This window comes from Durotheca rogersii (assembly GCF_024521655.1).
Source record: "Durotheca rogersii strain YMJ 92031201 chromosome Unknown GGS23scaffold_28, whole genome shotgun sequence".
Classification (NCBI taxonomy): Eukaryota; Fungi; Ascomycota; class Sordariomycetes; order Xylariales; family Xylariaceae; genus Durotheca; species Durotheca rogersii.
In genome coordinates, this window is record NW_026251259.1 from 330,264 (window position 1) to 350,851 (window position 20,588).

At 56.1% G+C, this 20,588-nt stretch overlaps 7 protein-coding genes across 7 annotated transcripts; 3 read left to right on the plus strand and 4 right to left on the minus strand.

Moving 5' to 3' along the window:
• The first annotated feature begins 1,224 nt into the window (after nt 1-1,224).
• On the plus strand, nt 1,225-2,422 carry GGS23DRAFT_264597 (uncharacterized protein). The gene has a single exon (XM_051512382.1). The coding sequence runs from the start codon at nt 1,471-1,473 to the stop codon at nt 2,404-2,406; it is 936 nt and encodes a 311-aa protein (XP_051368569.1). The 5' UTR covers nt 1,225-1,470; the 3' UTR covers nt 2,407-2,422.
• Nucleotides 2,423-3,391: 969 nt separating this feature from the next.
• GGS23DRAFT_264627 (glyoxalase-like domain-containing protein) lies at nt 3,392-4,829 on the minus strand. Its single transcript, XM_051512384.1, has 2 exons — nt 4,786-4,829; nt 3,392-4,694 (listed from the first exon to the last, which is right to left on the minus strand). Exon 2 carries the CDS (start codon nt 4,523-4,525, stop codon nt 3,593-3,595), a length of 933 nt encoding a protein of 310 aa, XP_051368570.1. The 5' UTR covers nt 4,526-4,694; nt 4,786-4,829; the 3' UTR covers nt 3,392-3,592.
• On the minus strand, nt 4,700-6,903 carry GGS23DRAFT_264607 (aspartyl/glutamyl-tRNA amidotransferase subunit B). Its single transcript, XM_051512383.1, has one exon. The coding sequence runs from the start codon at nt 6,746-6,748 to the stop codon at nt 4,874-4,876; it is 1,875 nt and encodes a 624-aa protein (XP_051368571.1). The 5' UTR covers nt 6,749-6,903; the 3' UTR covers nt 4,700-4,873.
• Nucleotides 6,904-8,233: 1,330 nt separating this feature from the next.
• On the plus strand, nt 8,234-10,100 carry GGS23DRAFT_607285 (uncharacterized protein; the record flags this gene model as incomplete). Its single annotated transcript, XM_051520027.1, has 2 exons — nt 8,234-9,461; nt 9,538-10,100. The coding sequence occupies 2 exons, from the start codon at nt 8,234-8,236 to the stop codon at nt 10,098-10,100; spliced, it is 1,791 nt and encodes a 596-aa protein (XP_051368572.1).
• A 1,266-nt stretch (nt 10,101-11,366) lies between these two features.
• GGS23DRAFT_264643 (ribonuclease H-like domain-containing protein) lies at nt 11,367-13,394 on the plus strand. Its single transcript, XM_051512385.1, has 2 exons — nt 11,367-12,022; nt 12,088-13,394. The coding sequence occupies exons 1-2, from the start codon at nt 11,512-11,514 to the stop codon at nt 13,107-13,109; spliced, it is 1,533 nt and encodes a 510-aa protein (XP_051368573.1). The 5' UTR covers nt 11,367-11,511; the 3' UTR covers nt 13,110-13,394.
• Nucleotides 13,395-13,679: 285 nt separating this feature from the next.
• On the minus strand, nt 13,680-14,816 carry GGS23DRAFT_607287 (arylamine N-acetyltransferase 3; the record flags this gene model as incomplete). The annotated part of the gene is made up of 2 exons (XM_051520028.1): nt 13,680-14,471; nt 14,577-14,816. 2 exons carry the CDS (start codon nt 14,814-14,816, stop codon nt 13,680-13,682), a joined length of 1,032 nt encoding a protein of 343 aa, XP_051368574.1.
• A 361-nt stretch (nt 14,817-15,177) lies between these two features.
• On the minus strand, nt 15,178-19,813 carry GGS23DRAFT_264658 (uncharacterized protein). Its single transcript, XM_051512386.1, has 3 exons — nt 19,265-19,813; nt 18,200-19,194; nt 15,178-18,152 (listed from the first exon to the last, which is right to left on the minus strand). Exons 1-3 carry the CDS (start codon nt 19,721-19,723, stop codon nt 15,539-15,541), a joined length of 4,068 nt encoding a protein of 1,355 aa, XP_051368575.1. The 5' UTR covers nt 19,724-19,813; the 3' UTR covers nt 15,178-15,538.
• Nucleotides 19,814-20,588: the final 775 nt, after the last annotated feature.

Genomic DNA, 20,588 nt, shown 5'->3' on the forward strand with positions numbered 1-20,588 from the left:
GGGGAGGTGTGGGTGAATACGGTAGTGCGGTAACTTGGGTGCTGGAGAAAAGGATGGAGAGTGTCTCGCGGAGGCCGAAGCTTCGGATGGAGGTTGAGGTCGAGATCGAGGGCTGGTGACGATATTTGACGAGTGATAAAAGGTTGGGGGAGACGGGAAGGAGGCGGTCGTTGATTTGATGTAACGAGTTGGAAGAGGATGACGGAGAGCACCCACCACACAAATGTTTTCAATCGGGGTTCAGGCATTGTTAGGTGGATTCGCCCATTGGCAGGGGCGTCTGCTGGCACCTCCACGGCCTTACGTAACCCCATCGCTGAGCCCGCCTGCCTCTAGAACCGACCCGGGCTGGCCGATCCTCTACGTACCCGGGTACATGCTTACTTAATCCAGGTATCGCCCCTGGTGGCAATTGCCAGCAGGTGGCAGCGGTATTCGGATCAGGATGGCGGCTCGGCTTTAGTGCGGCCATTGGCGTCCCCACAGGCTGACCTGCCTACCGCCAGCCTACGTGTATATCCAGCGCGGTGATGGACCGATCACCTGCTGCACCGAACTCTGATATCGAGCCATCCGACATCCGTAACCAAGTTGGGGTCGATAGGTGGTAGGGCATGCCCCACAATGATGAGGCTGAAAGGCCTCGGTACAGACATAGGCCAATATGCAAGGGGTTGATCTGTCTGAGACGCCTCATATACCTACACACATACTATGCCAATTATACGGGTAATTACACACCTTGGTATATATGTACCTATATACCGGGCCAATTGGCATAGTAAGGCTATGTACCTTGGTAGGTGCCTAAGGTACTTAGGTACAACAAGGCTTGTGTGGGTGTGGACATCGACAACAGCGGCGAGGTCGGGTTCAGCAATTGAGGGGGTTTGCGCTATTTTGAATAGACGAACAACGAACACACGGATGTTGTCGACCTACATCGCTACCTCCTGCATCCCGCCTACAGGCGCCTAGGTGCCTAGATACCGTTGGATAAGTGCGCTGGATATCCCTCCCAACTGAGCATATCGACCAGTAATGGAGATATGCCTGCCCCTACCTTGAGAGTTTAGGTACCTCCTAGCCTACCTACCTATCTTTGGCGGAGGCGTAGAGGTAGGAGGTAGGTACCTACTTAGGTACCTACAATTATGTAGTCTACCTACCTTAGGAGGTACCTACCCTAACCTCTTATGTCCGCTGATGGATAGGTCTTCCTCCTCCACCGGCCTCGGCGTCTTTCTCTTTCTCCTCACCTCCATCTCTACATTGAACTGACCTTTTCGTTATTATACCTATTCCTGCCATCCCACCCCCCCCCCCCTCAAGACACAAAACTACCTCTTCCTCTTCACTTCCGGCACATACTTACTGCTTACCTACCTCCTGCCTCCTATCGGACCTCAGTTGTTCGCCATGAAGCCTTCTTGGCGAGGCTTCACGAGCGATGTCCTACTCCAGTAGACAATGATCTTCAAGAAGTCAACTATCGCCCTCTGTTCCAGCTGCAACCTCCCCTCTTTTCTGTCCTCGTCACCCCCCTGCGGCATAACGTCACCATGTAGTTCGAGTCCACGATGGCCTTACCTCTCGGGGCGCATCGTCTATGCTCCGAATTTTAGCTCAGAACCCGTCAGCCATGTCCCTCGGCGGCCGAATCGATATTATGCGACGACTTCCAACGAGCCCAAGAGGGAAGCTACCTCGCCCGACGACCATGTCTGGCCATCGTCACCCCACCCGACGCCCTACGAGATATTCGGTCAGCACCGGACTGCGCCCTACAGAAAGGCCAAGTACTACGAACTGGTCAAGATCTACCATCCGGACCGACATCGCCACGCGTCCAACCACCGGCTGCCTCACAAGGTCCGACTCGAACGCTACCGGCTGGTCGTCTCGGCACACCACATCCTCAGCGATCCGGCTAGGCGACGAGCGTACGACCTGTACGGCGCCGGGTGGGCCGGGAACCGGAGCATGGAAAACCTCTACCGCACCGCCGACAAATCTTGGCGCGAACGTCCGGGGAATGCGAGTATGAATGCCACGTGGGAGGACTGGGAGCGCTGGTACCGCGAGAGAGATGGCGAGACGAAGGAAGAGCAGCAGCCCGCGTACATGTCCAACCAGCTGTTTGCCGGGGTCCTGTGCGTCTTTGTAGTCATGGGAAGTCTGGGCCAAGCCCAGCGAGCCAGTTCGAATACGACGAATCTGGTAGAGACGAAGGAGCAGCATCACGCCGAGATTAGTCGGGACATGAAGAGACGCCAGACCGAACAAGTCAACCTCAACAGACACGAGAGAGTCGAAAGATTCTTACGCCAAAGGGAGGCATGGCACTTGTCCGTGCCCGCGAAATCCGGTCGCGCGGCTAGTTCCGCTGGCAAACAGGATCCATGAAGCCTTCCACCTACTGCGCTTACCGGCATTGTTATTGAGCTAAACCCCGGGGCCGCGGCGGTCCAAGTATACGTACGTTGTTAGATAGCCGAGGTTTATTCTCTAGATCACGTATATACTTCTTACGACCAATACTATTGCGCAAGAAATCTGGCCTTATAAGCCTATATCTGCAAGTCGTAGAATCTAGGCGTCTACGTTTTACGCAAAAAATACCCTTACTAGTAAGGCGAAAATAGTGTGTCCCTAGCCTGGAACGGCCAGGCATTTTATGGGCGTGTGATACGTATTAACGACAGCCCGAGACTTTCTCGAGGGACCTGTTTGGACGTAAGTATATCCTGCAATCCATGGGAATATTTGAACTCAATAGCGGAGGACCCACGAGACTCTAAGCTGGATTTGCTAGATGCAAAATTTGACCGTGTTAACACCGTGGAGAGCTGGACGAGATATAGGCATAATAATGCAGCTGGAGCGAAGGACAAGTAGATGAGCCAGGTAGGTAGGTGGCATGGTGGCGGTTCGACAATGTACCTAGCCCGTCTATTCATATGAACGCATCGAGCTACTACTTACCTACATATCGACAGGTGACGCAAAAGTACGAGGACTGGGCCACTCCTTATAGGATCACCGATCCGTATGCTTGTTACAGTCGCCCACTGAAAGGACTTGCGGGCGGTGTTTTTGGGCGCGGGTACCCCATGGTCTTCTCCAAGCGAGAGGTCTCGCCTGCATCTGTCTTGATGTTGGCAAGGCCACCTTTTCCCCCCTCCCCATAGAGACTGGCCGGGTTGACGGCTAGGTGTGCTGCCTTCTACGATTTAACATATACACACAAGGAGACGAGGGGTACAGAGAGCGTGGGAACACATGGGTAGATACGCCGAGCTACCTAGGTAGGTAATGTTGGGGAATATCAGTGTCCCCCAGGCCTACTTCACTGAACGTTGGTTGGCGCTATATGAGTAGTCAACAATGGAAAGCGAACCCACCCAAGGTCCCTCGCGTAGGTAGGTAGAATAAGAGTAGACCAAGAGCTCGAGGTAGGATAAATACGGCACTGTTCTCTCCTTATAAGTCCCATAATGCGGGTGCCACGTCACCTACGACCACCTCTAGATGAAACTAATATCGACGAAATTCCTCTCCACCGCTCATACCCCCGCACACCCACGCCCGCTCATTGCGCACCCGCCTTAGGCACCGCTACGAGGTGGAAGACGAGCTCAGTCTCGTCGTTGACCCTCCCACCCACCGTCTTCCCCGCCCAGCCCTCGTCGTCGGTAAAGAACGCGATCTCGACCCGCGTCCCCGCCCCTGGTCCCGCCTCTCGAAGCCTCACGGCACCTCCGGGGTGCACCTTGCTCTTCTCGAGCACGTCAATGTCCCACTCCCGTACGAACCCGGCCGGCGCCTCTCTCCCCGGTCCGAGCAGTACGTCATACACGGCCCGGGCGCTCCCCGCGTCGGCCTCCGACACTGACACTTCGACCCGCGCGACCCCGACGATGCCCGTTGGGTGCTGCGTCACGGCCCCGGGCTCGCTGTACGGGACCCGCAGGTGTCGGGGCGTCGCGTCGAGGCACCAGAACGGCACGGTGCCTGACTGTGCGGGGACGCCCTCGCCCTCGCCCTCGCCCTCCCGCACCGCGAACGCCACTCCCCATCGCAGCTCCGTACCGTCGGGCCGGGTCCGCCCGCCGCGCACCAGGTCGCCGTAGATGATACCGGCACGGGTGTCGCGCACGCGCCTCTGCACCTCGCGGAACGCAGGTTCCTGGGCGAGGTCATCTCCTCGCCCCTCCGGCGCGGGTGCGGGCGGCAGCGAGACGGACCAGTCGGCAACGGAGCCCTCGGGAACGGCGCCCCAGTGGTGGGCGGCGCGGTCGGCGCCCGGCACGAACGCGATGAACTCGATGTAGGAGCCGTCAGCGAGCAGTGCCAGCGTGTTCTCCGTCCGCCCGTCAGCGTGGCGGCCCCCCGCCGACAGCCGAAACAACCCCGCGAACCAGGCCGGTGGTGCCGAGAGGAAGGCGTACGGCACCAGAACCACGACGTGGTCGACGAGGGGGGTGGTCGCGGACGGCGGCAGTGGCGATGACGACGACGGCATATTGCGGTGTCGATGCTGATGTCTATGATTCTGTCGTTGATTTATTTTCGCTGGCCAGGTATAGTGTTGACGGCTGTGTAGAAAAGATGAAATCAAGCTTGTTCCTGGTAAAGGTGATCGTTCCCACTATTCGCAGGACTTGTGGTGCTCGACCAAGTCGGGAGTGCAGCTATGTATAATAAGATAATATACCTATATAGGCATCGAAGCCGCCGTGCTCGGCGTTGGCTAGTGAGGGGATGCGATTGTGTGACTCATACATAATAGCAACCGTATGCCCGAATGGCGTTTAGGGATATCTCAATTTTCCGAGGCTTTTATGTATACACCGTGATGTGACGATGGGGCCTAACCCGAGTTTGAAGCAGCTACTGCCCGCTTTTCTTCCAGCACTATCTTCATGACCCTCTCTGCCTCCTTGGGATCGATGAATTCCTCGGGGCCTAATCGAATCATCCGACCGACCAGGAACATCAACTTCCCCTGGGGGTACTGCTTGTAGTTAACAAAGTGCGCCATGACTTCGTCTTGTCTCACTATTGCAAGCGCGAGTTTTCTGTACTCGTCAGCATGCAACTCCTTGAACCATAGGTTTTCCTGGTCAGCAGCCGCCGTTATTGTAGGGTACTTGTCCGGGATCTTTCGGCGGAAGACTGCCCAAAGTAACTCTTTGGCAATTTTCGCCGTAATCTTGCGCTCATAAAGATAGTATAAAATGTCTGTTAGATGGATGAAGGGCACACGACGGCATTCGCCATTTTCCATGAATCCCAGGTCCTGACCAGCGGCTTCGCTGCGGCCCGATGTCAGGCGACCGAGCTCGTGTAGAATCCAATTCGCAGCGAGTTGGAAACCTGGCAAGTACTTGGGCGTGTTAGAATCGGGACCAAACCGATCCGCGAGAGAACCAACGACATTCCAAAAGTACTCGACTCGCTTGCCCCCATCGAGCGCTACGAGAGACGATGCATCTTTTGGGGTGAGATCAAACCGCTGGGTGAGTTCGTCGATCTCGGCATCGGGAGACATGCCCATGTTCTGGCGGAGATAGTCGACGAGGTCGCCGCCGATGATTACGGGTGCTAGGTCAGGATCCGGCATGTACCTGTAGTCGACCTCGCCTTCTTTGCCGCGCAAACGACGAGTCTCTGTCGCCCCGATGGACCACCCGCGAGTCTCGCTCTCGACAATTCCTCCAGACTCGAGGACGGATATCTGTCTATCCCGTTCAGCGATGATAGCATCCTCGATGGCCTTAAAGCTACTTAAGTTCTTGATCTCAGTCCGCTGGCCTAGAGGCCCGGAGGGGTCATCGCTTCTTCGAACAGACACATTCACATCTGCGCGCAGACCGCCAGCCTCCATGCCGGAGACGCAGGCGTCGGCAGCATTCAACAGCAACTGGACCTTCCTTACTAGAGCGGCGGCGGTGGCGGGGTGGTGTATTTCGGGTAGGGTGATGATCTCGATAAGCGGCACTCCAACGCGGTTGAAGTCGATCCAATACACACCGCCAGGCTGCGCGAGCGTCTTGGCCGTATCCTGCTCCATCTGAATTTGCTTAATCCCGACAGAGATGCCTTCGCCGTCCTCCTTGGCGATCCCGTCCCTTTGAAGCAGGTTGATTCGACCATCCTTGGCAAACGGCTCGTAGTACTGGGTAATCTGGTAGCCTGACGGCTGGTCCCAATGAAAGTAGTGTTTCCTATCGAATCTACTGACGTTCTCGATGCTACAGTTAAGCGCTAAAGCTGCCCGGAGAGCTGGAATGAGCGTTTCCTTCTGGAATACAGGCTGGCTACCCGGTATAGCGAGGTCGAAGTAAGCGACATGCGTGTTCGGCTCGTCGTTGAAGGACGTAGCGGCGGGAGAAAAGAGCTTCTTTGCTGTGTTTAGCTGGGCGTGTATTTCGATTCCTACGGTGAGCTCCCAGCCGTCGATAACTTGGTTGCCCTTATTCTTCTGCTTCCCGAGGGCTTTTCGCTTCTTGGATTCCTCTTTTAGCCGTTTCCCCATAGGGATAGGTGCTGGGGGGGTCGCATCACGGCCTTCGGAAGCTGGCTCGGCGTGAAGTAGTCGAACGTGAGAGGATGAAAATATGAGTTGGCTGGGGTCCCGCTTAACAAGCGAAAGCGTGTGCGCTCGCGACCTCAGACAACCTCTCGCAGACAATTGGCCACGGAGAAGATACCTGCTAAGGGCAGCTACTCTAGCTCGAGGCATATCGAATAGCTCGAGGCGGGGCGCGTCAGCGGTGGGTAGGCGTTGAGGGGGTGTGAGGAGGAGAAATTCAGGAGCGTCCCGGGATGCATCGCGAGAGAAGACAGCATCAAAAAGCTTCCCCTGTATGGTGGGTGGGGAACGGAAGGGCACTTGACGGAATACCTAGAGCGAAGATAAGCGGAAGAATCCCGGCAAATCTACCTAGCGATAAGGTGGGTACCTAAGGTAAGGTTGTTTATGGGGTGCCTTACATTAGGCAGGTACTCATGTAGGCATGGCATGAGGTACCCCCTAGCCTATCATACCTGCCTAAGGTACCTCGTACCTGTAGCCGGTACCTGCCCCCCTACAGGAGGTAGGTACCTACCTCTACCTACCTGGTAGGAGGAGGTACCTGTAGGTAGCAATAGATGGATCGGGTAGGAGGCATTTTCGCCATTATTACCCCTCCAAACATCACCACTAGATCAGCCCAGGTTCTCTTCCCAACTGCTCCGATGAGGAACAACTCTGGGGTAGACGACGCTTACGCCGGGTAGAGTACGACATCAGAATAGACTGTGCTGTCACCAGACGCACACGGATCGCGCCCACGAGCACGGGCTGGAAGCGGCCTACCATTCGACGGGAGAAGCAGACCGTGGAGGCCCCAACCCATCATCGCACGCCACGGCCACAGGGGCCTTGATTACCACACACACATTTCACATCTTGGATTCGTTCACATCGCATCACTGCAGACAGCTCCAGCGCCCGGCCAATCACCTGCTGCGCCGTATCTGGGATACGCTCGTGCAGCTAACTCGCGCCGGAGAGAAGTTCTGGTTTCCCTCGTAGCGACAGGATTGTCGCCTCAACGGGCCAACGGCGGCGCGATAACCAACACCAAACACAACTCCTTCTCGGTCACACTGTTCTGCCTCTTGCGCGCGGCCTCCTCGTCTTGGGCATGCCCTCTTTTTAAATTAAATATCACCGACATCTTATAGGACCACATCACCTCACGTAGTTCGTGATTTGTTTCGTGGTGCCGTGGATATCTACCGCAGTAATTGCCACCATGTCTGGCCAACCCTTCTTCATCGACAACCGTCGCGTTCGCATACCACCACCATTTACGGCCTCGCCTGCTTCCTAAACCATCCCCGACATCCTACGCGTGTCCGCTTACTAGGTAGGGAGACATCTGTCACGCCTCTGTTCGCCGCTCCTCCCTATACCGCCCGGCTAGGGCTTCTCTGTGTACTCTTCATGGACGCTTACGTCCAGCCTAGCATTGCCAGGTATGCGTGTTTTATGCTGTGCTGCGTTCTTTTTCGCTGTGGCCGCGGGGTCAACCGAACCAGCCTGTCGAGCGGCGCGGGCGGCACTTAGAGCCTTGCCTTGCTGATGCCTTACTTAAGACACTACTATCGCTCTTCATCTGTCTCGGCTCCCGCTCATGATCGAGGTCCACATTGGCCAGGCCCCGAGTACCACATCGACATGGCCGACGATCAGGGGCTTACAAAGCCGGATATTCCAGACTATCCCTTTGCTGCTCCATCGAAGAGGAGTAGTTTACCTAGACCTACCATGGATACTAAACACTTCGAGCCCACCGTGGTATACGGCGCCGGCAATCTCAAAAGAGTACAGAGGCAACCACCAAACTTGATCAACGAGCCTGGATCGATGTCGGGCCACGGTGAGCTCGCCACACTCGCACCCAAATCAGGCGAAGAACCGGGCGAGGCCCATCCGGTAGGCGCTGGTGTTACTTCTCAGGAGAGAGGTCGCGATCACATTGCCCCGGGAAACAGTCCTCTTCCTCATTCAATTATTCCGCCAGACGCACCGATAGGAGCAGCGTCCGTCGCCGCGAGCTCGCGGGGGTCCAGCATCTCGAGTGGAAGTATCGCAACTGTGACCGAAATGCCTTTCGCGAGAAAGGACACTGCCGGGAAATTCAATGCGAGACAGAGGAAGTTTCTTGCCAAGCGGCCTAATGCTTTCAACTTTCTTGATTCCGATTCTCCGGATGTAACGCCGGAAAGTATTATTCAGTCGATGGAAGAGGCTACCCGTCGATCTCCAACCTCTTCTATGCAAGGCCAGTCACCTTCGAGCCGCAGTACATCTACAATATCGAGTAACTTTAAGGATGATGCCTCCGAAACCACCGCTGGCCACGAAACCGACCGAAGCACGAGCCCCGATCGCAGCGTCGAGGACGGCGATGAGAGCCATTCGCCCATATCAGTTGGGGCACGGATAAAGACCTCTCAGGACAGGATGCGAAGCTACGAGGTGCCGCGCATTTCGCGAGGGAACCCCCAGCCATCACCCATCATGCCCACCGATTTCCCTCCTCTAACCCCTAGTCAGGGCACCTCGCAACATACACCAAGGCCAGAGAGATTGCCCCTGTCGGGTTACGAACTGCTCGCCTCGAAGTTGTCGACGTCGTCGTCAAGTCGCGCCGGCGCACGTCTCCGTCCTATATATCGCCGATTCGAAACTTTAAATCATAGGGTGTTGCTGCACCTGCAGGATGAGATATGTGAGCTGGAGGAGCAACTCCGCCGAATCGATACGGCGGACACGCAAAATCGGCGCCTTCCGGGCTGCGTATACCCGGCGTCACGAAGAGCAGAACACATCTCGGGCAGCGAGCTTCATTGGCATAGGACTGACATTCTTGGCAAAATCGGGTTCAAGCTAGAGCAGTATAGTAAGGATTCCTCACCCCTTGACCCCCTACAGTCGTTACCGTATCCACGTACCTCGCTCATCTCGGTGGTCCTTAGATCGGGTGTTATCATCGTTCAGGGAGACTCTAGCCATGCCAACGCCAGCTTTGGCAGACATGCATGATTATCGCAGCTACCTTGCAACTCAGGCCCCTATCGTCGAACCCGAAGCTCATTTTCTTGATAATATAGACGACTTGATATGCGTCAGCTACGAGAGTCAAGGGGATTCGACAGACGAGGAAGCAGTCCCTACGCCGCTGCCACATTCCGATTTCGACATGCCTATGCCGCCGAGCCCGCTCCTCAGTAAATCTCGACCAGGGTCAGCCTACCGACAAGAGGAGAGCGTGGCCGAAACTGTGAACAGCGTGAATGATGTGCCGCCCATTATACCGTTGTCGGTAGCCGTCACGGTAGCCGTCATCCTTCCGATTCTGACATTCTTGATTATACCGGGGTACATGGGTAGGTTGACAGTGATATTCCTGGTGGGTCTCGGTGCGCTGGGGGCACTCATCCAGGGAGGACTCGTCGGCGTCCACGCGAACCGGGAGCTCTTCGTCTGTGTGGGCCTCTACGGTGCCGTGATGTCCGTTATCGCGGGGATTGTAGCGTAACGAGGATTGTTAATCTTTCAGTAGGTGTATGGGTGTGTCGATACCGTAGTCTGTGGGGGGGGATATGGTTGTGTAGGAATATGTGCTAGTACGATCTGGCGGTCTAGTTAATTCGAGGTATCGAGGGACTACGAACTTGGGTATGGGGATGGTGTTTCTGCCGCCGTGGCCCTCTGCTAATACGCGTATCTGGGTCGCTGGCTAACAAGCCTGATGCCTCGGGGCTGTCAGTTAGAGGGTAGCAAGTAGCAGGAGAGGGGGCCCTCGGAGGATGGAGGCGGCGCAAGTAGAAAAAGGTCGATTAGGAGTAGGCTTTTCCTTGTACGAGCAAACCGGGGCTGCTGTTACTCTTAGTACTACTAAATCGACATTGTGATTTTGACAGGCATTTACAGACTTGGACGAGAGTTATGAGACTCCGTTTTCCCCTTGGAAAGTCTAGGAAGAAGGGGATACAAGGGGCAACTGCATATAGGTATAGGTATAGATATGTATGGATGGTTCGGATGTTGGCTCAAGCCAGCCGCCGCTTATCTCTTGCCTCTGCTGCCACGATGTGTTGGGACGCCCACCGGCTGTGCCACTTTGCGTGCGCCTACACCGGCATGGCCGGCCTAATTGCGCTGCACCGTCACAAATCTCAGTACCCGTGGTCCTGTGTCGTTTAGGTATTTCTCAGCTCGTGGGTTCTAGGCAAGGACGTGCGTAGACGCCTACGTAGGCAGTTTTCCCTCCAGGATTGAGGAATGCGTTGCTCTTCCAGCGATGTCCGAGTTCGCTTTGCATCCAGGTGACACGAGAAGAGCGTCGTGGAAAGGGAGACGTGGAAATGGACAAGAGGGAAGAAACGGGAGGAGGAATAAGGAAAATGTACCTACCGAACTGGACAGGCGGAACGTTTGGTGACGGTCACAAGTCCGGCAGCCGGTCCAATCGAGAGAAGAACACCGAATTTGACAGGGGACACAAATTACATTGCAATAGGTACAACAAGTAACCAGTGGTAGGTAAATACCTATGCTGGTAGGCATGTAGGTATTTATTTTATCTCCTGAGATATATTTCCCGCGCCCTCTTCTCCCCTCCCGTCCCCCAAACCATCCACTTACCTACCTGTGTCCACAAGTTTCTCGCCTGCCCTGCAGGTTCGGCTACACTCATCGTGACAACTCAGCCCTCCGTCAACGGCGGCTCTTCCGACAGCCTTCCGCGCCTCAGCCAGGCAGACTCTTCAGGCCTCCATATGTTGGGTTTCTTTGCCTCCTATTCTCTTCCTTTTCATTTATATACCGCGAGGAGCAGCTAGAATTGCCGGCCATCCATCCTCGCTTCTGATCTCCTCCTAAATACCTAGGAAGCCGTCTTATTGTGGGCGCTCCCTGACCAACAGCACCCGGGTACCGCCTCCACCATGGCGAAAGGCAATGGATCGTCGAAGTTCACGTGCGAATGCAACTTGACATTCAAAGACCGGCTAAAGCTCCTCGACCATGCTAGACAGGCGGGGCATATGAAGAGTAGTACGTGCGTTAAGTGCTGTCGTGTGTTTGCAACGGCAGAGAGCCTCCATCAGCACAACGCAGCTTTTAAGCACAAGAAACCCCCCGTTCCTGTGGCCGCAGGTGTCGCTTCTAGCAGCACGCCCGCAAAGACGACTCCCAACACTGCTGCTGCTGCTGCGAGTAAGCCCGCGGCCGCCGTGTCCACCGCGAACGCGCCCGCGAGGAAAGCCACCTCCGGTCCGAAGCCCGTCTCCGCTGCGAGCAAGCCTGCGCCAGCCGTACAAGCGCCGAAGGCCGCTGTCAAGAAGAATCAACCGGGTATTGCTGCTCCCCCGACGAAGCCCGCAGCGCCTACAAATACTCCCAAGTTACTGGGAGGTGTACCCGTACAGAAGGAACCTCCGAGGCCGCCAGTCAAAGGTAGGCACATTGCTTCTCCAGGATCCCTAACCTCCTCTCTCGCATCGGTTGACGCAATTTTCAAGTTGCGCCGACTCCGAGCGGCAGTAGCTCTGCGCAAGGCGCTGTCGTGCTTGCGAAGATGCCCGGCGCCCCGTACGCTTGGGTGTCGGCACCCGTGGGGAACGAGTTCCTGGGGGCCTTGATCGACCGCTGCCACAGCGAGGAGCTCTTGCTCAGCCAAGGCTACTACACCGGCCCCGTCGCCGGCCGGAAGCCTCCCAACTTCAACGTGCGCGGCTTCTTCCCGACGCCGAGATGGAACTCCGCCGTTCCAAAGCGCGACGCCGTCGCCATCGACTGCGAGATGGTCGGGGTCGGGCCCCGGGGCTGCCGCAGCTCGCTCGCCCGCATCTCGGCCGTCGACATGCTGACCGGAGAGGTCCTCATCGACCAGCTCGTCGTGCCGAACGCGCCCGTCACCGACTGGCGCACCAAGTACAGCGGCATCACCAAGGAGATGATGCGGCAGGCGCAGGTGAGCGGGCGGGCCTTCGCGTCGTGGACCGCGGCGCGGCGTGAGCTCTTCCGCTTCGTCGACATCACGACTGTGCTGGTCGGGCACTCGCTGCAGCATGACCTGCGGGTGCTCGGCACGTGGCACGAGCGCGTAGTCGACACGGCGCTGCTGGCGGCCGAGGCCGTCTTCGGGCGCGGCCAGCAGCTGAGCCGGATCATGTCGCTGCGGGAACTGTGCCACGACCTGCTGGGCGTCGCCGTGCAGGGCGCTAAGACGGGCCACGACAGCCTCGAGGACGCGCTGGCGACGCGCGAGCTCGCCATCCTGTGCGTCGCCTGCCCCGGCGCGCTCGTCCCCTGGGCCGCCACTGCGCGTGCCCAGTACGAAGCCAAGGTGGAGAGGCAGCGCCGCGAGCGCGAGGAGCGCCGCGCGCTGCGGGAGAAGAAGAAGGCCGAGCGGCTGGCCCGGGGGTTCGACTCGAGCGACGACTACGACTGCTACTCCGACAGGGAGTTTTTGGTCATGACCGAAGCTGAATTTCTCGATCAGATCGAATACCCCCCAGGCTACGATAACTTTTCGGACTAGGCGGGAAGCGTTGCCCCCCGGGACATGCCGAGTCTCTTGCTGACGTCCCGTCGCGTGATGCGGGTGGATGGGTGCTGTCGCGCCTCGGCGAGCAGCTTGGCACATAGAGGCTAGTTTAGGGGTTCTCGACGGCTATCGCCGAGACCCCTATTATAGTTTTAGGGCTTAGCTGGAATCTATGAGAATCTCGTGTTTTTTTACTAGTGCAATAGGGGAATATGTAGGTAGAGTATACGTAACAACACCATAAAACATTGCAATGTTGGCAACTGGTTGCAGGCTTCATTTGATTCGGATCGCTCGTTCCAACTATTCAGATTCATGTACACGCCTGAGTTTGTGTGTAGGTACAGGATGGGTTCGTTGAATTGAACAATGGACTTGGCCGAGATTTAGAAGTTGGCAGCATTGAAACCATCCATATCAGCGGGCTCATGATGTTCCTCTCCCTCCAGCTGGGTAGCAGTAAACAAGGCCGACTAACAACGGGTCGATATCGGAATGGATGCGCGGGTATTATGCCGAGGATTAACTAACCGCCTATCCGGCCACCAAACCCGCTTGTCTGCTCTACTTAAGCTCGCTTGCTGTTCCGTGTATCGCCTCGCGATCCCCTTCAGCCAACACAATGCCGAAGTAGCGACGCATGGAATCGATACGCTGGGCCTCACTCTCGAGCCGGATCTCGACCCGCGTTTGCCCGCCGCGCCTCCACTTCAGTGTATCGTGGAATAAGATCAGCGCACCGTCGATCTCTCCCTCCGAGACCGCGCGATCGCTCGCCTGCCCTGGCCCCCCTCCCTGGCTCGCGTCGTCTGTCTCCAAGTTTGTCGTGAACCGTGTCAGCATCACCCGGTACGTGAAGAACGAAGTTGGGCTGCGCCATGGGCTCAGGTTCATGCCGCGGATGTCCTCGGGTAGGAACTCGAAGTCGACGAAGCAGTACAGCGGTGTCCACGTCGCCTCCGCGTTCTTGCCGCCTTCTTTCGGGTCGACGCAGTGCTGGTAGATCCATACCTCGCAGCCCTGGTCGACTTGCTGCGGGATCGGGCCGCGGACTAACCGGATGCGCGCCGGCGACCCGCGCACGTGCGGCATACCCATCCCACCCTCCTTAGCTGCTACCAGTGGTATCGGCCCCGTTGGGCCGTTCCCCCCGAACCCGACGTCCAGCATGTACCGCTGGTCTCCGATAGTTGCAATGTTCACGCAGTGCGAGAACCCGCCGTATCGCTCGTGCTCCGGCGTGTACACCCGCGCGCCCGCCATGAACACCTTGTACCCGAGGCTTAGAAGCACGGTGTGGAAGAGCGTGTTGGCCTCCATGCAGTACCCGCCTCTGGCTGGGGGGTGGTTCCTTATCTTCTCTGTCTCCCCCTTTCCTCCTTTTCCCTCGTGGGAACTTCCCCTATCCTCACCCCTCTCGTCTTGTCGCGAGGGGGAGTAGGAGGCGTGGCACCCGCGCACGATCTTGTCGAACACGTGCTGTGGTCGCACGTCGACGGTGCGATGCCACGAGTAGTGCTGCGCCAGATTCTCGAACGGGATGCGCACGAGTACATGTTTTTTTAGTAGCGATAGGTATGCGAGCCGCTCATCATCCCCCGCCAGTGCCGCCACCGAGTAATGCCGCTCCGGCACCGGAAGTCCGATCCGGTCGAAGTATTGCTCTAGTTGTACCCGGCTGTATCGTGGGCGGTCGGCCATATTTTTGAAGGTTGAATGATTTCGTCCTCTCTCCTCGGGGATGACTTCCAGTTGCTTCAAAACACACAAGAAAACATATAGAAATAAGGAAATAGTACAGACGGGGAAAACGCCAGGGTTATTTAGGAAAAGGAAACCAAGTTACCTAGGTAAGTAATAAGAAGTACCTGGAGAAGTCTTGGGCCGGGAGCTTGGGTCCATGTCTTGGCTTGAATTCTTCGGTACAGGAGCCACATAGAGGAAACCGACTGAGGTGGGAGACCCGATAAAAAAGCTAGTGCGAAATTGTTGGTAACATCTAATGTCGACTGGAAGTGGTATACTGGGTTAAATGGTGATTTGTCATTTTGGTAGGTATCGCATGTTCCCGGTATGTTGTGATAATTCGATAGGTGCATAATGCCCCTTTTGAAACGGCATCCCTGGCACTGGATGGGTATTAGATTCCGCCCAGGGGCCTGGCCCTGACGGGACTCGGTATCGATCTAGTCCTCATGCTACTAACAGCGTAAAAGAAAGAAAAAGGGGAAAGGAAAAGAAGATTCGTAGGATGGGCAATAGAATCTAAGGGGCCTCGGTATCGACTCGATCCTGAGAAAGTAAGCTTATAAACAAGGCGTCTACCGCTCGACAAATTCCCTTCGGGTGATGGTATGCGCTCCAAACTCCTTACAATGCATCATCGGCGGAAACCGTATTACTGTACGGCCTCAAGGAAAAAACTACCAGTGACCTCCTTTGACAAGTTCTATCTGGCTCCTACAGACGGGGCAGCCGCCTTCGACGCGATCTCGGAGCAGACGTGCGTGCGTTACTTTGCTACCCACGAATCTGCCCCCCCTCGTTCGGTCTTCGTCACCACTTCCTACTATACTGGGGTCGACTGGCTGATCAGGGTGGAGATATTCTAGAAGATGAGTGATGTGGAAGACGTGCCCGCATGCGAATCCTACTAGTGTTTCCATCTCCCACTCTGCGAAGGGCTCGTGGCATCTTGCGCAATAACCCGGCTTCGCCTCTCGGTGGTCGTGTTCAGGCTGTTGGTCGTTGGCGTGGCTGTCTGCCGGGGGGGGAATATCCTGCGTCTCTCTGGGGGTACCGGTCCCGTCCGTGTGGGGTGTTGCGGTCGGCGACGATGACTTCGCAGCCGCCGTGGCTAGTCCCTCCTTGGCTTCCGCACCAACATGGTCGTGTGTCGGGGCCAACACTTCGAATTTTATGCCCCTCCTCTGTCCGTTCCGGAGCTGGCTCTGTGCCGCTGAAACTTCGGATCTGAGAACGCGAGCTACCCCGGACGAAATGCTGTACTGGATCTCGTGTTCCTTCATGATGTGCTTTAGACCTTCACGAAGGCCTGGGATCTCGAGTCCCTCGGGGATGCGTCGGACTAAAGTAATCGGATTAATCGATGTGCCCACCTCTTCAAGTAGGGCACGGATAAATCGCGGTTTGTCCATGCTGTAGTCGAGGAGGTCCTCCCATAAATCTGGGTCGTCTTGTTCCTTTGCGAAACCGATAGCCTGGGAAACGTCGCCCAAGCGGTCGATAATAAGATACAATGCGCGTTTCACGTCTCCCGTTTTGGAGTATAGATAGACAAGTTCGGGGATGAAATTTGCCTGCTCGCACTCCTGGGCCGCCTTCTCTATAATGTACGATGTAGAGACCTTTAGGAAGTCGATAAGAAGGTCGCGGTCGAAGAGGGCGAAGATATGGACGGCCAAGTCGGCGAAATCGTCTACTAGGGATATGGACTCGTCAATAGGTCGTTCTCGGTATTCCCGCCACAGACCGCGGAAGTAGAAATAGAGGTACAGGTTCAACCCGTTTTGCTCGAGTTGCTGGACTACGAGATAAGGCCTGATGAGCCCCCGTTGTGCTTCGTCCACGAGTAGCGTGATGGCTTCCGCAGTAGCCTCTTCGAGCTCCGAGATACTCATCCGATTTAATTCTGCTTCCGGCACTCGAAGCGCAATAAAGCTGGGAACGTCGTCAGTAACCGCGTCGGCAAGGTGATTGTCTCTTATCAGCCGCATCACCGAGTCAGCATCCTGTAGCTTGATGTAGCATTTCAAGGCTTCGCGGTGGCGTCCGTTTAACTCCTGAAGCCTGGCCAAGCTCTCTGTTACGATTCGCCAATCGCGTCCTTTATCGCCGTCCTCGATGGTGTCCTCCCTTACGTCGCGAAATTTAAGCTGGTTTTCTAAGGCAGTGGTAACCTCGTTAACGCCGTAAAGTTCGGGCTCCCACCGATCGAGAATTTCCTTGAACCGAGGCTTGTCGGTTTGGATGTAGTGTCCCAGAACGATTTCGTACACCGTCCCCGGAATCGGCGGATGCATCGGTTTCGACGGTATGTATTCCACCAACTCGTCGAATTTATTCGCTCCCGCAAACGTGTAGATCCAGCTCTCCCATCGGTCAGCCGTATTGACCACTTTAGCTATGACCTGGGCGGCGCGGGCCCAGTTCCCCTCCTCGGCTAGCTCTTGGACCCAAAGCTCGCCAATTCGTCGTTTCTCCTTTTCCGCGGATGTATTTGCTAGCCTGACCTGTTCATCAATCACGGAATATGAGTCCTCGTAGAACTCGTCCCCGTCTAACTCGTGTGTGGGCGAAGTAGGGTCGGGTAACTTCTCCGAAAGCGGACTCATAATCTCTGGGTGGTCGTCTAGCAATTCCCAAGCATCCTGATATCTTTCGTGGTCCAACAGCCAAGCCAAGTGATCGCCGAGATCTCTTTTCGTCCCGAGAATACAGTCATACGGGCTATGAATAAAGATTTTTGCTCCCGGCTTGATGAGGTTTGGATGCACCGTCCGAGATGCTGGTCGGGGACCGACTCGGGTGCTTCCCGAGAAGTTGCCTGACCTAGGACTTAGCGCGGCGTCGCTACTACCCCTGCTTCTGACGCTGGCGCCGGAGCTGAATAGGGACTTCGGATTGATGGCCGCGTTCCACATATCCGTCCCGAAACCTGCTAGGGCCTCTAGAGTCCCTCGAGACGCCACGGCGGAGGCTGCCCTGTTGGCAGGCAGCACCCCTAAATGGTAATCATTAGAGGCCAGCCGCTCGAATCGGCTGACTGTGAGACTGTCCTTGTCGACTTCAACCTGAGATGTGAGATCAATGAGCCTCAATTCGGGGGCTTGGGCATTATGGCGACGTTTGATCCCGCCGGATGGTCCGCTACTGCTTGACCGCCTGTGTCCTCGAGTAATTCTAGGCTCTTCGTCGCGCTCTTCTCCTTGTGTGTCCGATTTGCAGTAAGCGAGAACTAGCAGTAGCGTTTGGGTATACAGAGAAATACCAGATATAATGCAGTCCATGCGAAGTCTGGATAGGTTAGCACGCGGCCGAAGGAGCCGATTTCGCACACGTACATCTTAATGATCTCAGCTCTCCCGATGGATTTCTCGCCAGCGTTTCTCCCCACCCCGATACCTCCCGGATGGACATGTATGATCCAGATCGTACCGCCCCACCCGACTATTAATCGCTCGATAGTTTTATCGTGCTTCTGCGCCTGTTGACTTAGTTTAGCAGCAGCGGGTGATAACACCCCTAGCGTGCCGTTCTCCTTGGTCTCTTCATCTTCGTCCCCGATTGCTTGGTCGTCGACCCATTCAGCTCTGCCCTTCCAGACGCTAGCCATCTCTTCCCACTCGGTCGTCTGCGGCCTATCGATATGGCCTATTCGCTTCCAGGCATCTTCGATGTCGGCAGCGTCGAGGTGCAGTTTCGACCGCATGATCTTAATACCGTGTTCGTTAAGCCAGGCGATATATTTTCCCGATAGGGACCATTTTATCGTGCTGATGCTCCCTTCCCCAGAGTGAAGCACTGTATCCCTACCAGTGTTCGCCCCTATGCCGATACTACCAAGCCAGCCCGATGCTGCCGCCGCGGCGGTCCCCGTGGTTGAGGACGTGCTCCGCCCCTGCGGGGCACCGATGGTGAGCACCAGGTTGCCAGCTAGGCCTCCGGATATGTACGTCCTGTCGTTTCTGTACTCTGGCGATAGTGCTACGGCTTGGATCGGCCGCGCAAAATTCCTAAGCTGGACATCTCTGAGTTCGGTAAGAGACTGGACGCAGACGTTTCCGTCGGTAGAGGAGGTTCCGATGAAAATATTATTGGAAGGTATGTTGGGAACCTGGGGCAGTTCACGCGTCCTGCGTTGGCCGGCAGGGGAGGTCTGCGATTGCCTAGAGGATGGGCGGTTTGCGGCCTGCGACACCACCCTGTTGACGGCATCGGGTTTGGGCGCTGGCGCGAAAGAGGGCGGCGGATAGGGAGATATGGAGATATTGGTCACCGAGGCTGAGTGAGCGTGGTAGACGCGTAAGGATTGGAAATCGGGTAGTTGGATGACATGCTATTGGTCGAATATGGTTAACGCTGATAGTTCAAGAGAAGAAGTCGAGAAACCCATCGTGACCGCTTACAATATTTCCATTATGTGTTCCGACTATCATCTTATCCCCGGCAACGAGGAAGGCGCTGGTAGCGTCGCCATTCCTATAGACGGCGGTCAAGTGCTGGGTAAGACGTGCGTACTTCAGCTTCGGCTCGTCGTCGTCGTCGTCGTCTTCTTCTTCCTCGTCTTCGCTCTCGTCCTCTTCTTCTTCCTTGTCTTCGCCTTCGCCCCAATCATCGCTGACCTCCTTCTCCTCCTCTTCGCCGTCAACACTATGCTTGACCGCCCGTGCGCCCCCACTCCCCTCTCCTTCACCCTCTTCCTCCCTATCATCCGTGCGTGTCACGCCATTCCTGCTGTTCTCGGGCGAGCGCTGCGCTGCCTCGGAGGGCGCATGAGCTTTTTCGGGGGCTCTTTGACGTGTCAAGTTGACGATGACAGGGTCGGGCCGGCGACCGTCGCTCGCGCTGGGCTGGGGATCTGTCATGATGGATGGTCGACTACGGATATTGGCATCGGGAGCTCGAGTGCAGAGGGCGAGATGCTTAGCAGACAAGGCGAGGCCTAATTGATCACATTCGAGCAAGGCAAATGGATACTGTATTTAGCAGAAGCTCGAAGTGGAAGCTCGAATGCGACCGACTGCCCGACCTGGGGTGTGTTGTACATGAAGGAGAGGGTTATGCCGTGCAAGTCGGTCAATACCTTTGTTATATCTCGAGGATGGGTGGGAGCTCATTCTCGCCGTAGCTACGTAAGATGGGTCTCATATACCTACGGGCAGGTAGCGCTGGTGGGCGGGAGGTACTTTATGTACTTGCGGAACGACTCTTAACCCGCGACGGGTTCCTAGAGGTACCTGGAGGCAGGTACCGCGCCCACATCGTAAGGTACCAGAGGGGATACTTTGATAAGTACCTACTCGTACCTACCTCCTAACCTCCCTAGACCTCCCCTTCAATACCTTCTATGGGTCTAGGTAGGTGCTAACGACTGAGCTATATACAGAACCTCCTCGTCATATTAGAGGTACCTACCTATGAGTATGCACATTAGGTACATGGCAGATACCTTACCTACAGGTAGGTACCTACGCTTGACAAGCCCGTAGATAGCAGTTCATGTACCAGGCGCGCCGCATACCTCTAATCCATCTACGGATTACCCAAGGTACATTGGGTGCCTACGATGAGTGCCCGGAGGCGTTATACGCACAGGGGGGAAGCTGCAGGTGGCTGCTGGACGGAAACGTTGAGGTCGCCTAGCGGAGCTACGTCAGTGGGCCGACAACACACAGGCTCGGCCAGCACCTGCTCCAAGATGCTTCGTCCCGAGGTTAGCCAAGACAGGAG

Bases quoted from the DNA above. Each gene is read 5' to 3' on its own strand.
- GGS23DRAFT_264607 (XM_051512383.1), bottom strand. From the start codon at position 6,748: ATGCCTCGAGCTAGAGTAGCTGCCCTTAGCAGGTATCTTCTCCGTGGC.
- GGS23DRAFT_264627 (XM_051512384.1), bottom strand. From the start codon at position 4,525: ATGCCGTCGTCGTCATCGCCACTGCCGCCGTCCGCGACCACCCCCCTC.
- GGS23DRAFT_264643 (XM_051512385.1), top strand. From the start codon at position 11,512: ATGGCGAAAGGCAATGGATCGTCGAAGTTCACGTGCGAATGCAACTTG. The intron at 12,023-12,087 runs GTAGGCACATTG...GCAATTTTCAAG, and splicing joins TCCGAGGCCGCCAGTCAAAG to TTGCGCCGACTCCGAGCGGC.
- GGS23DRAFT_264658 (XM_051512386.1), bottom strand. From the start codon at position 19,723: ATGACAGATCCCCAGCCCAGCGCGAGCGACGGTCGCCGGCCCGACCCT. The intron at 19,195-19,264 runs GTAAGCGGTCAC...TTCGACCAATAG, and splicing joins GAACACATAATGGAAATATT to CATGTCATCCAACTACCCGA. The intron at 18,153-18,199 runs GTACGTGTGCGA...TAACCTATCCAG, and splicing joins AGAGCTGAGATCATTAAGAT to ACTTCGCATGGACTGCATTA.
- GGS23DRAFT_264597 (XM_051512382.1), top strand. From the start codon at position 1,471: ATGATCTTCAAGAAGTCAACTATCGCCCTCTGTTCCAGCTGCAACCTC.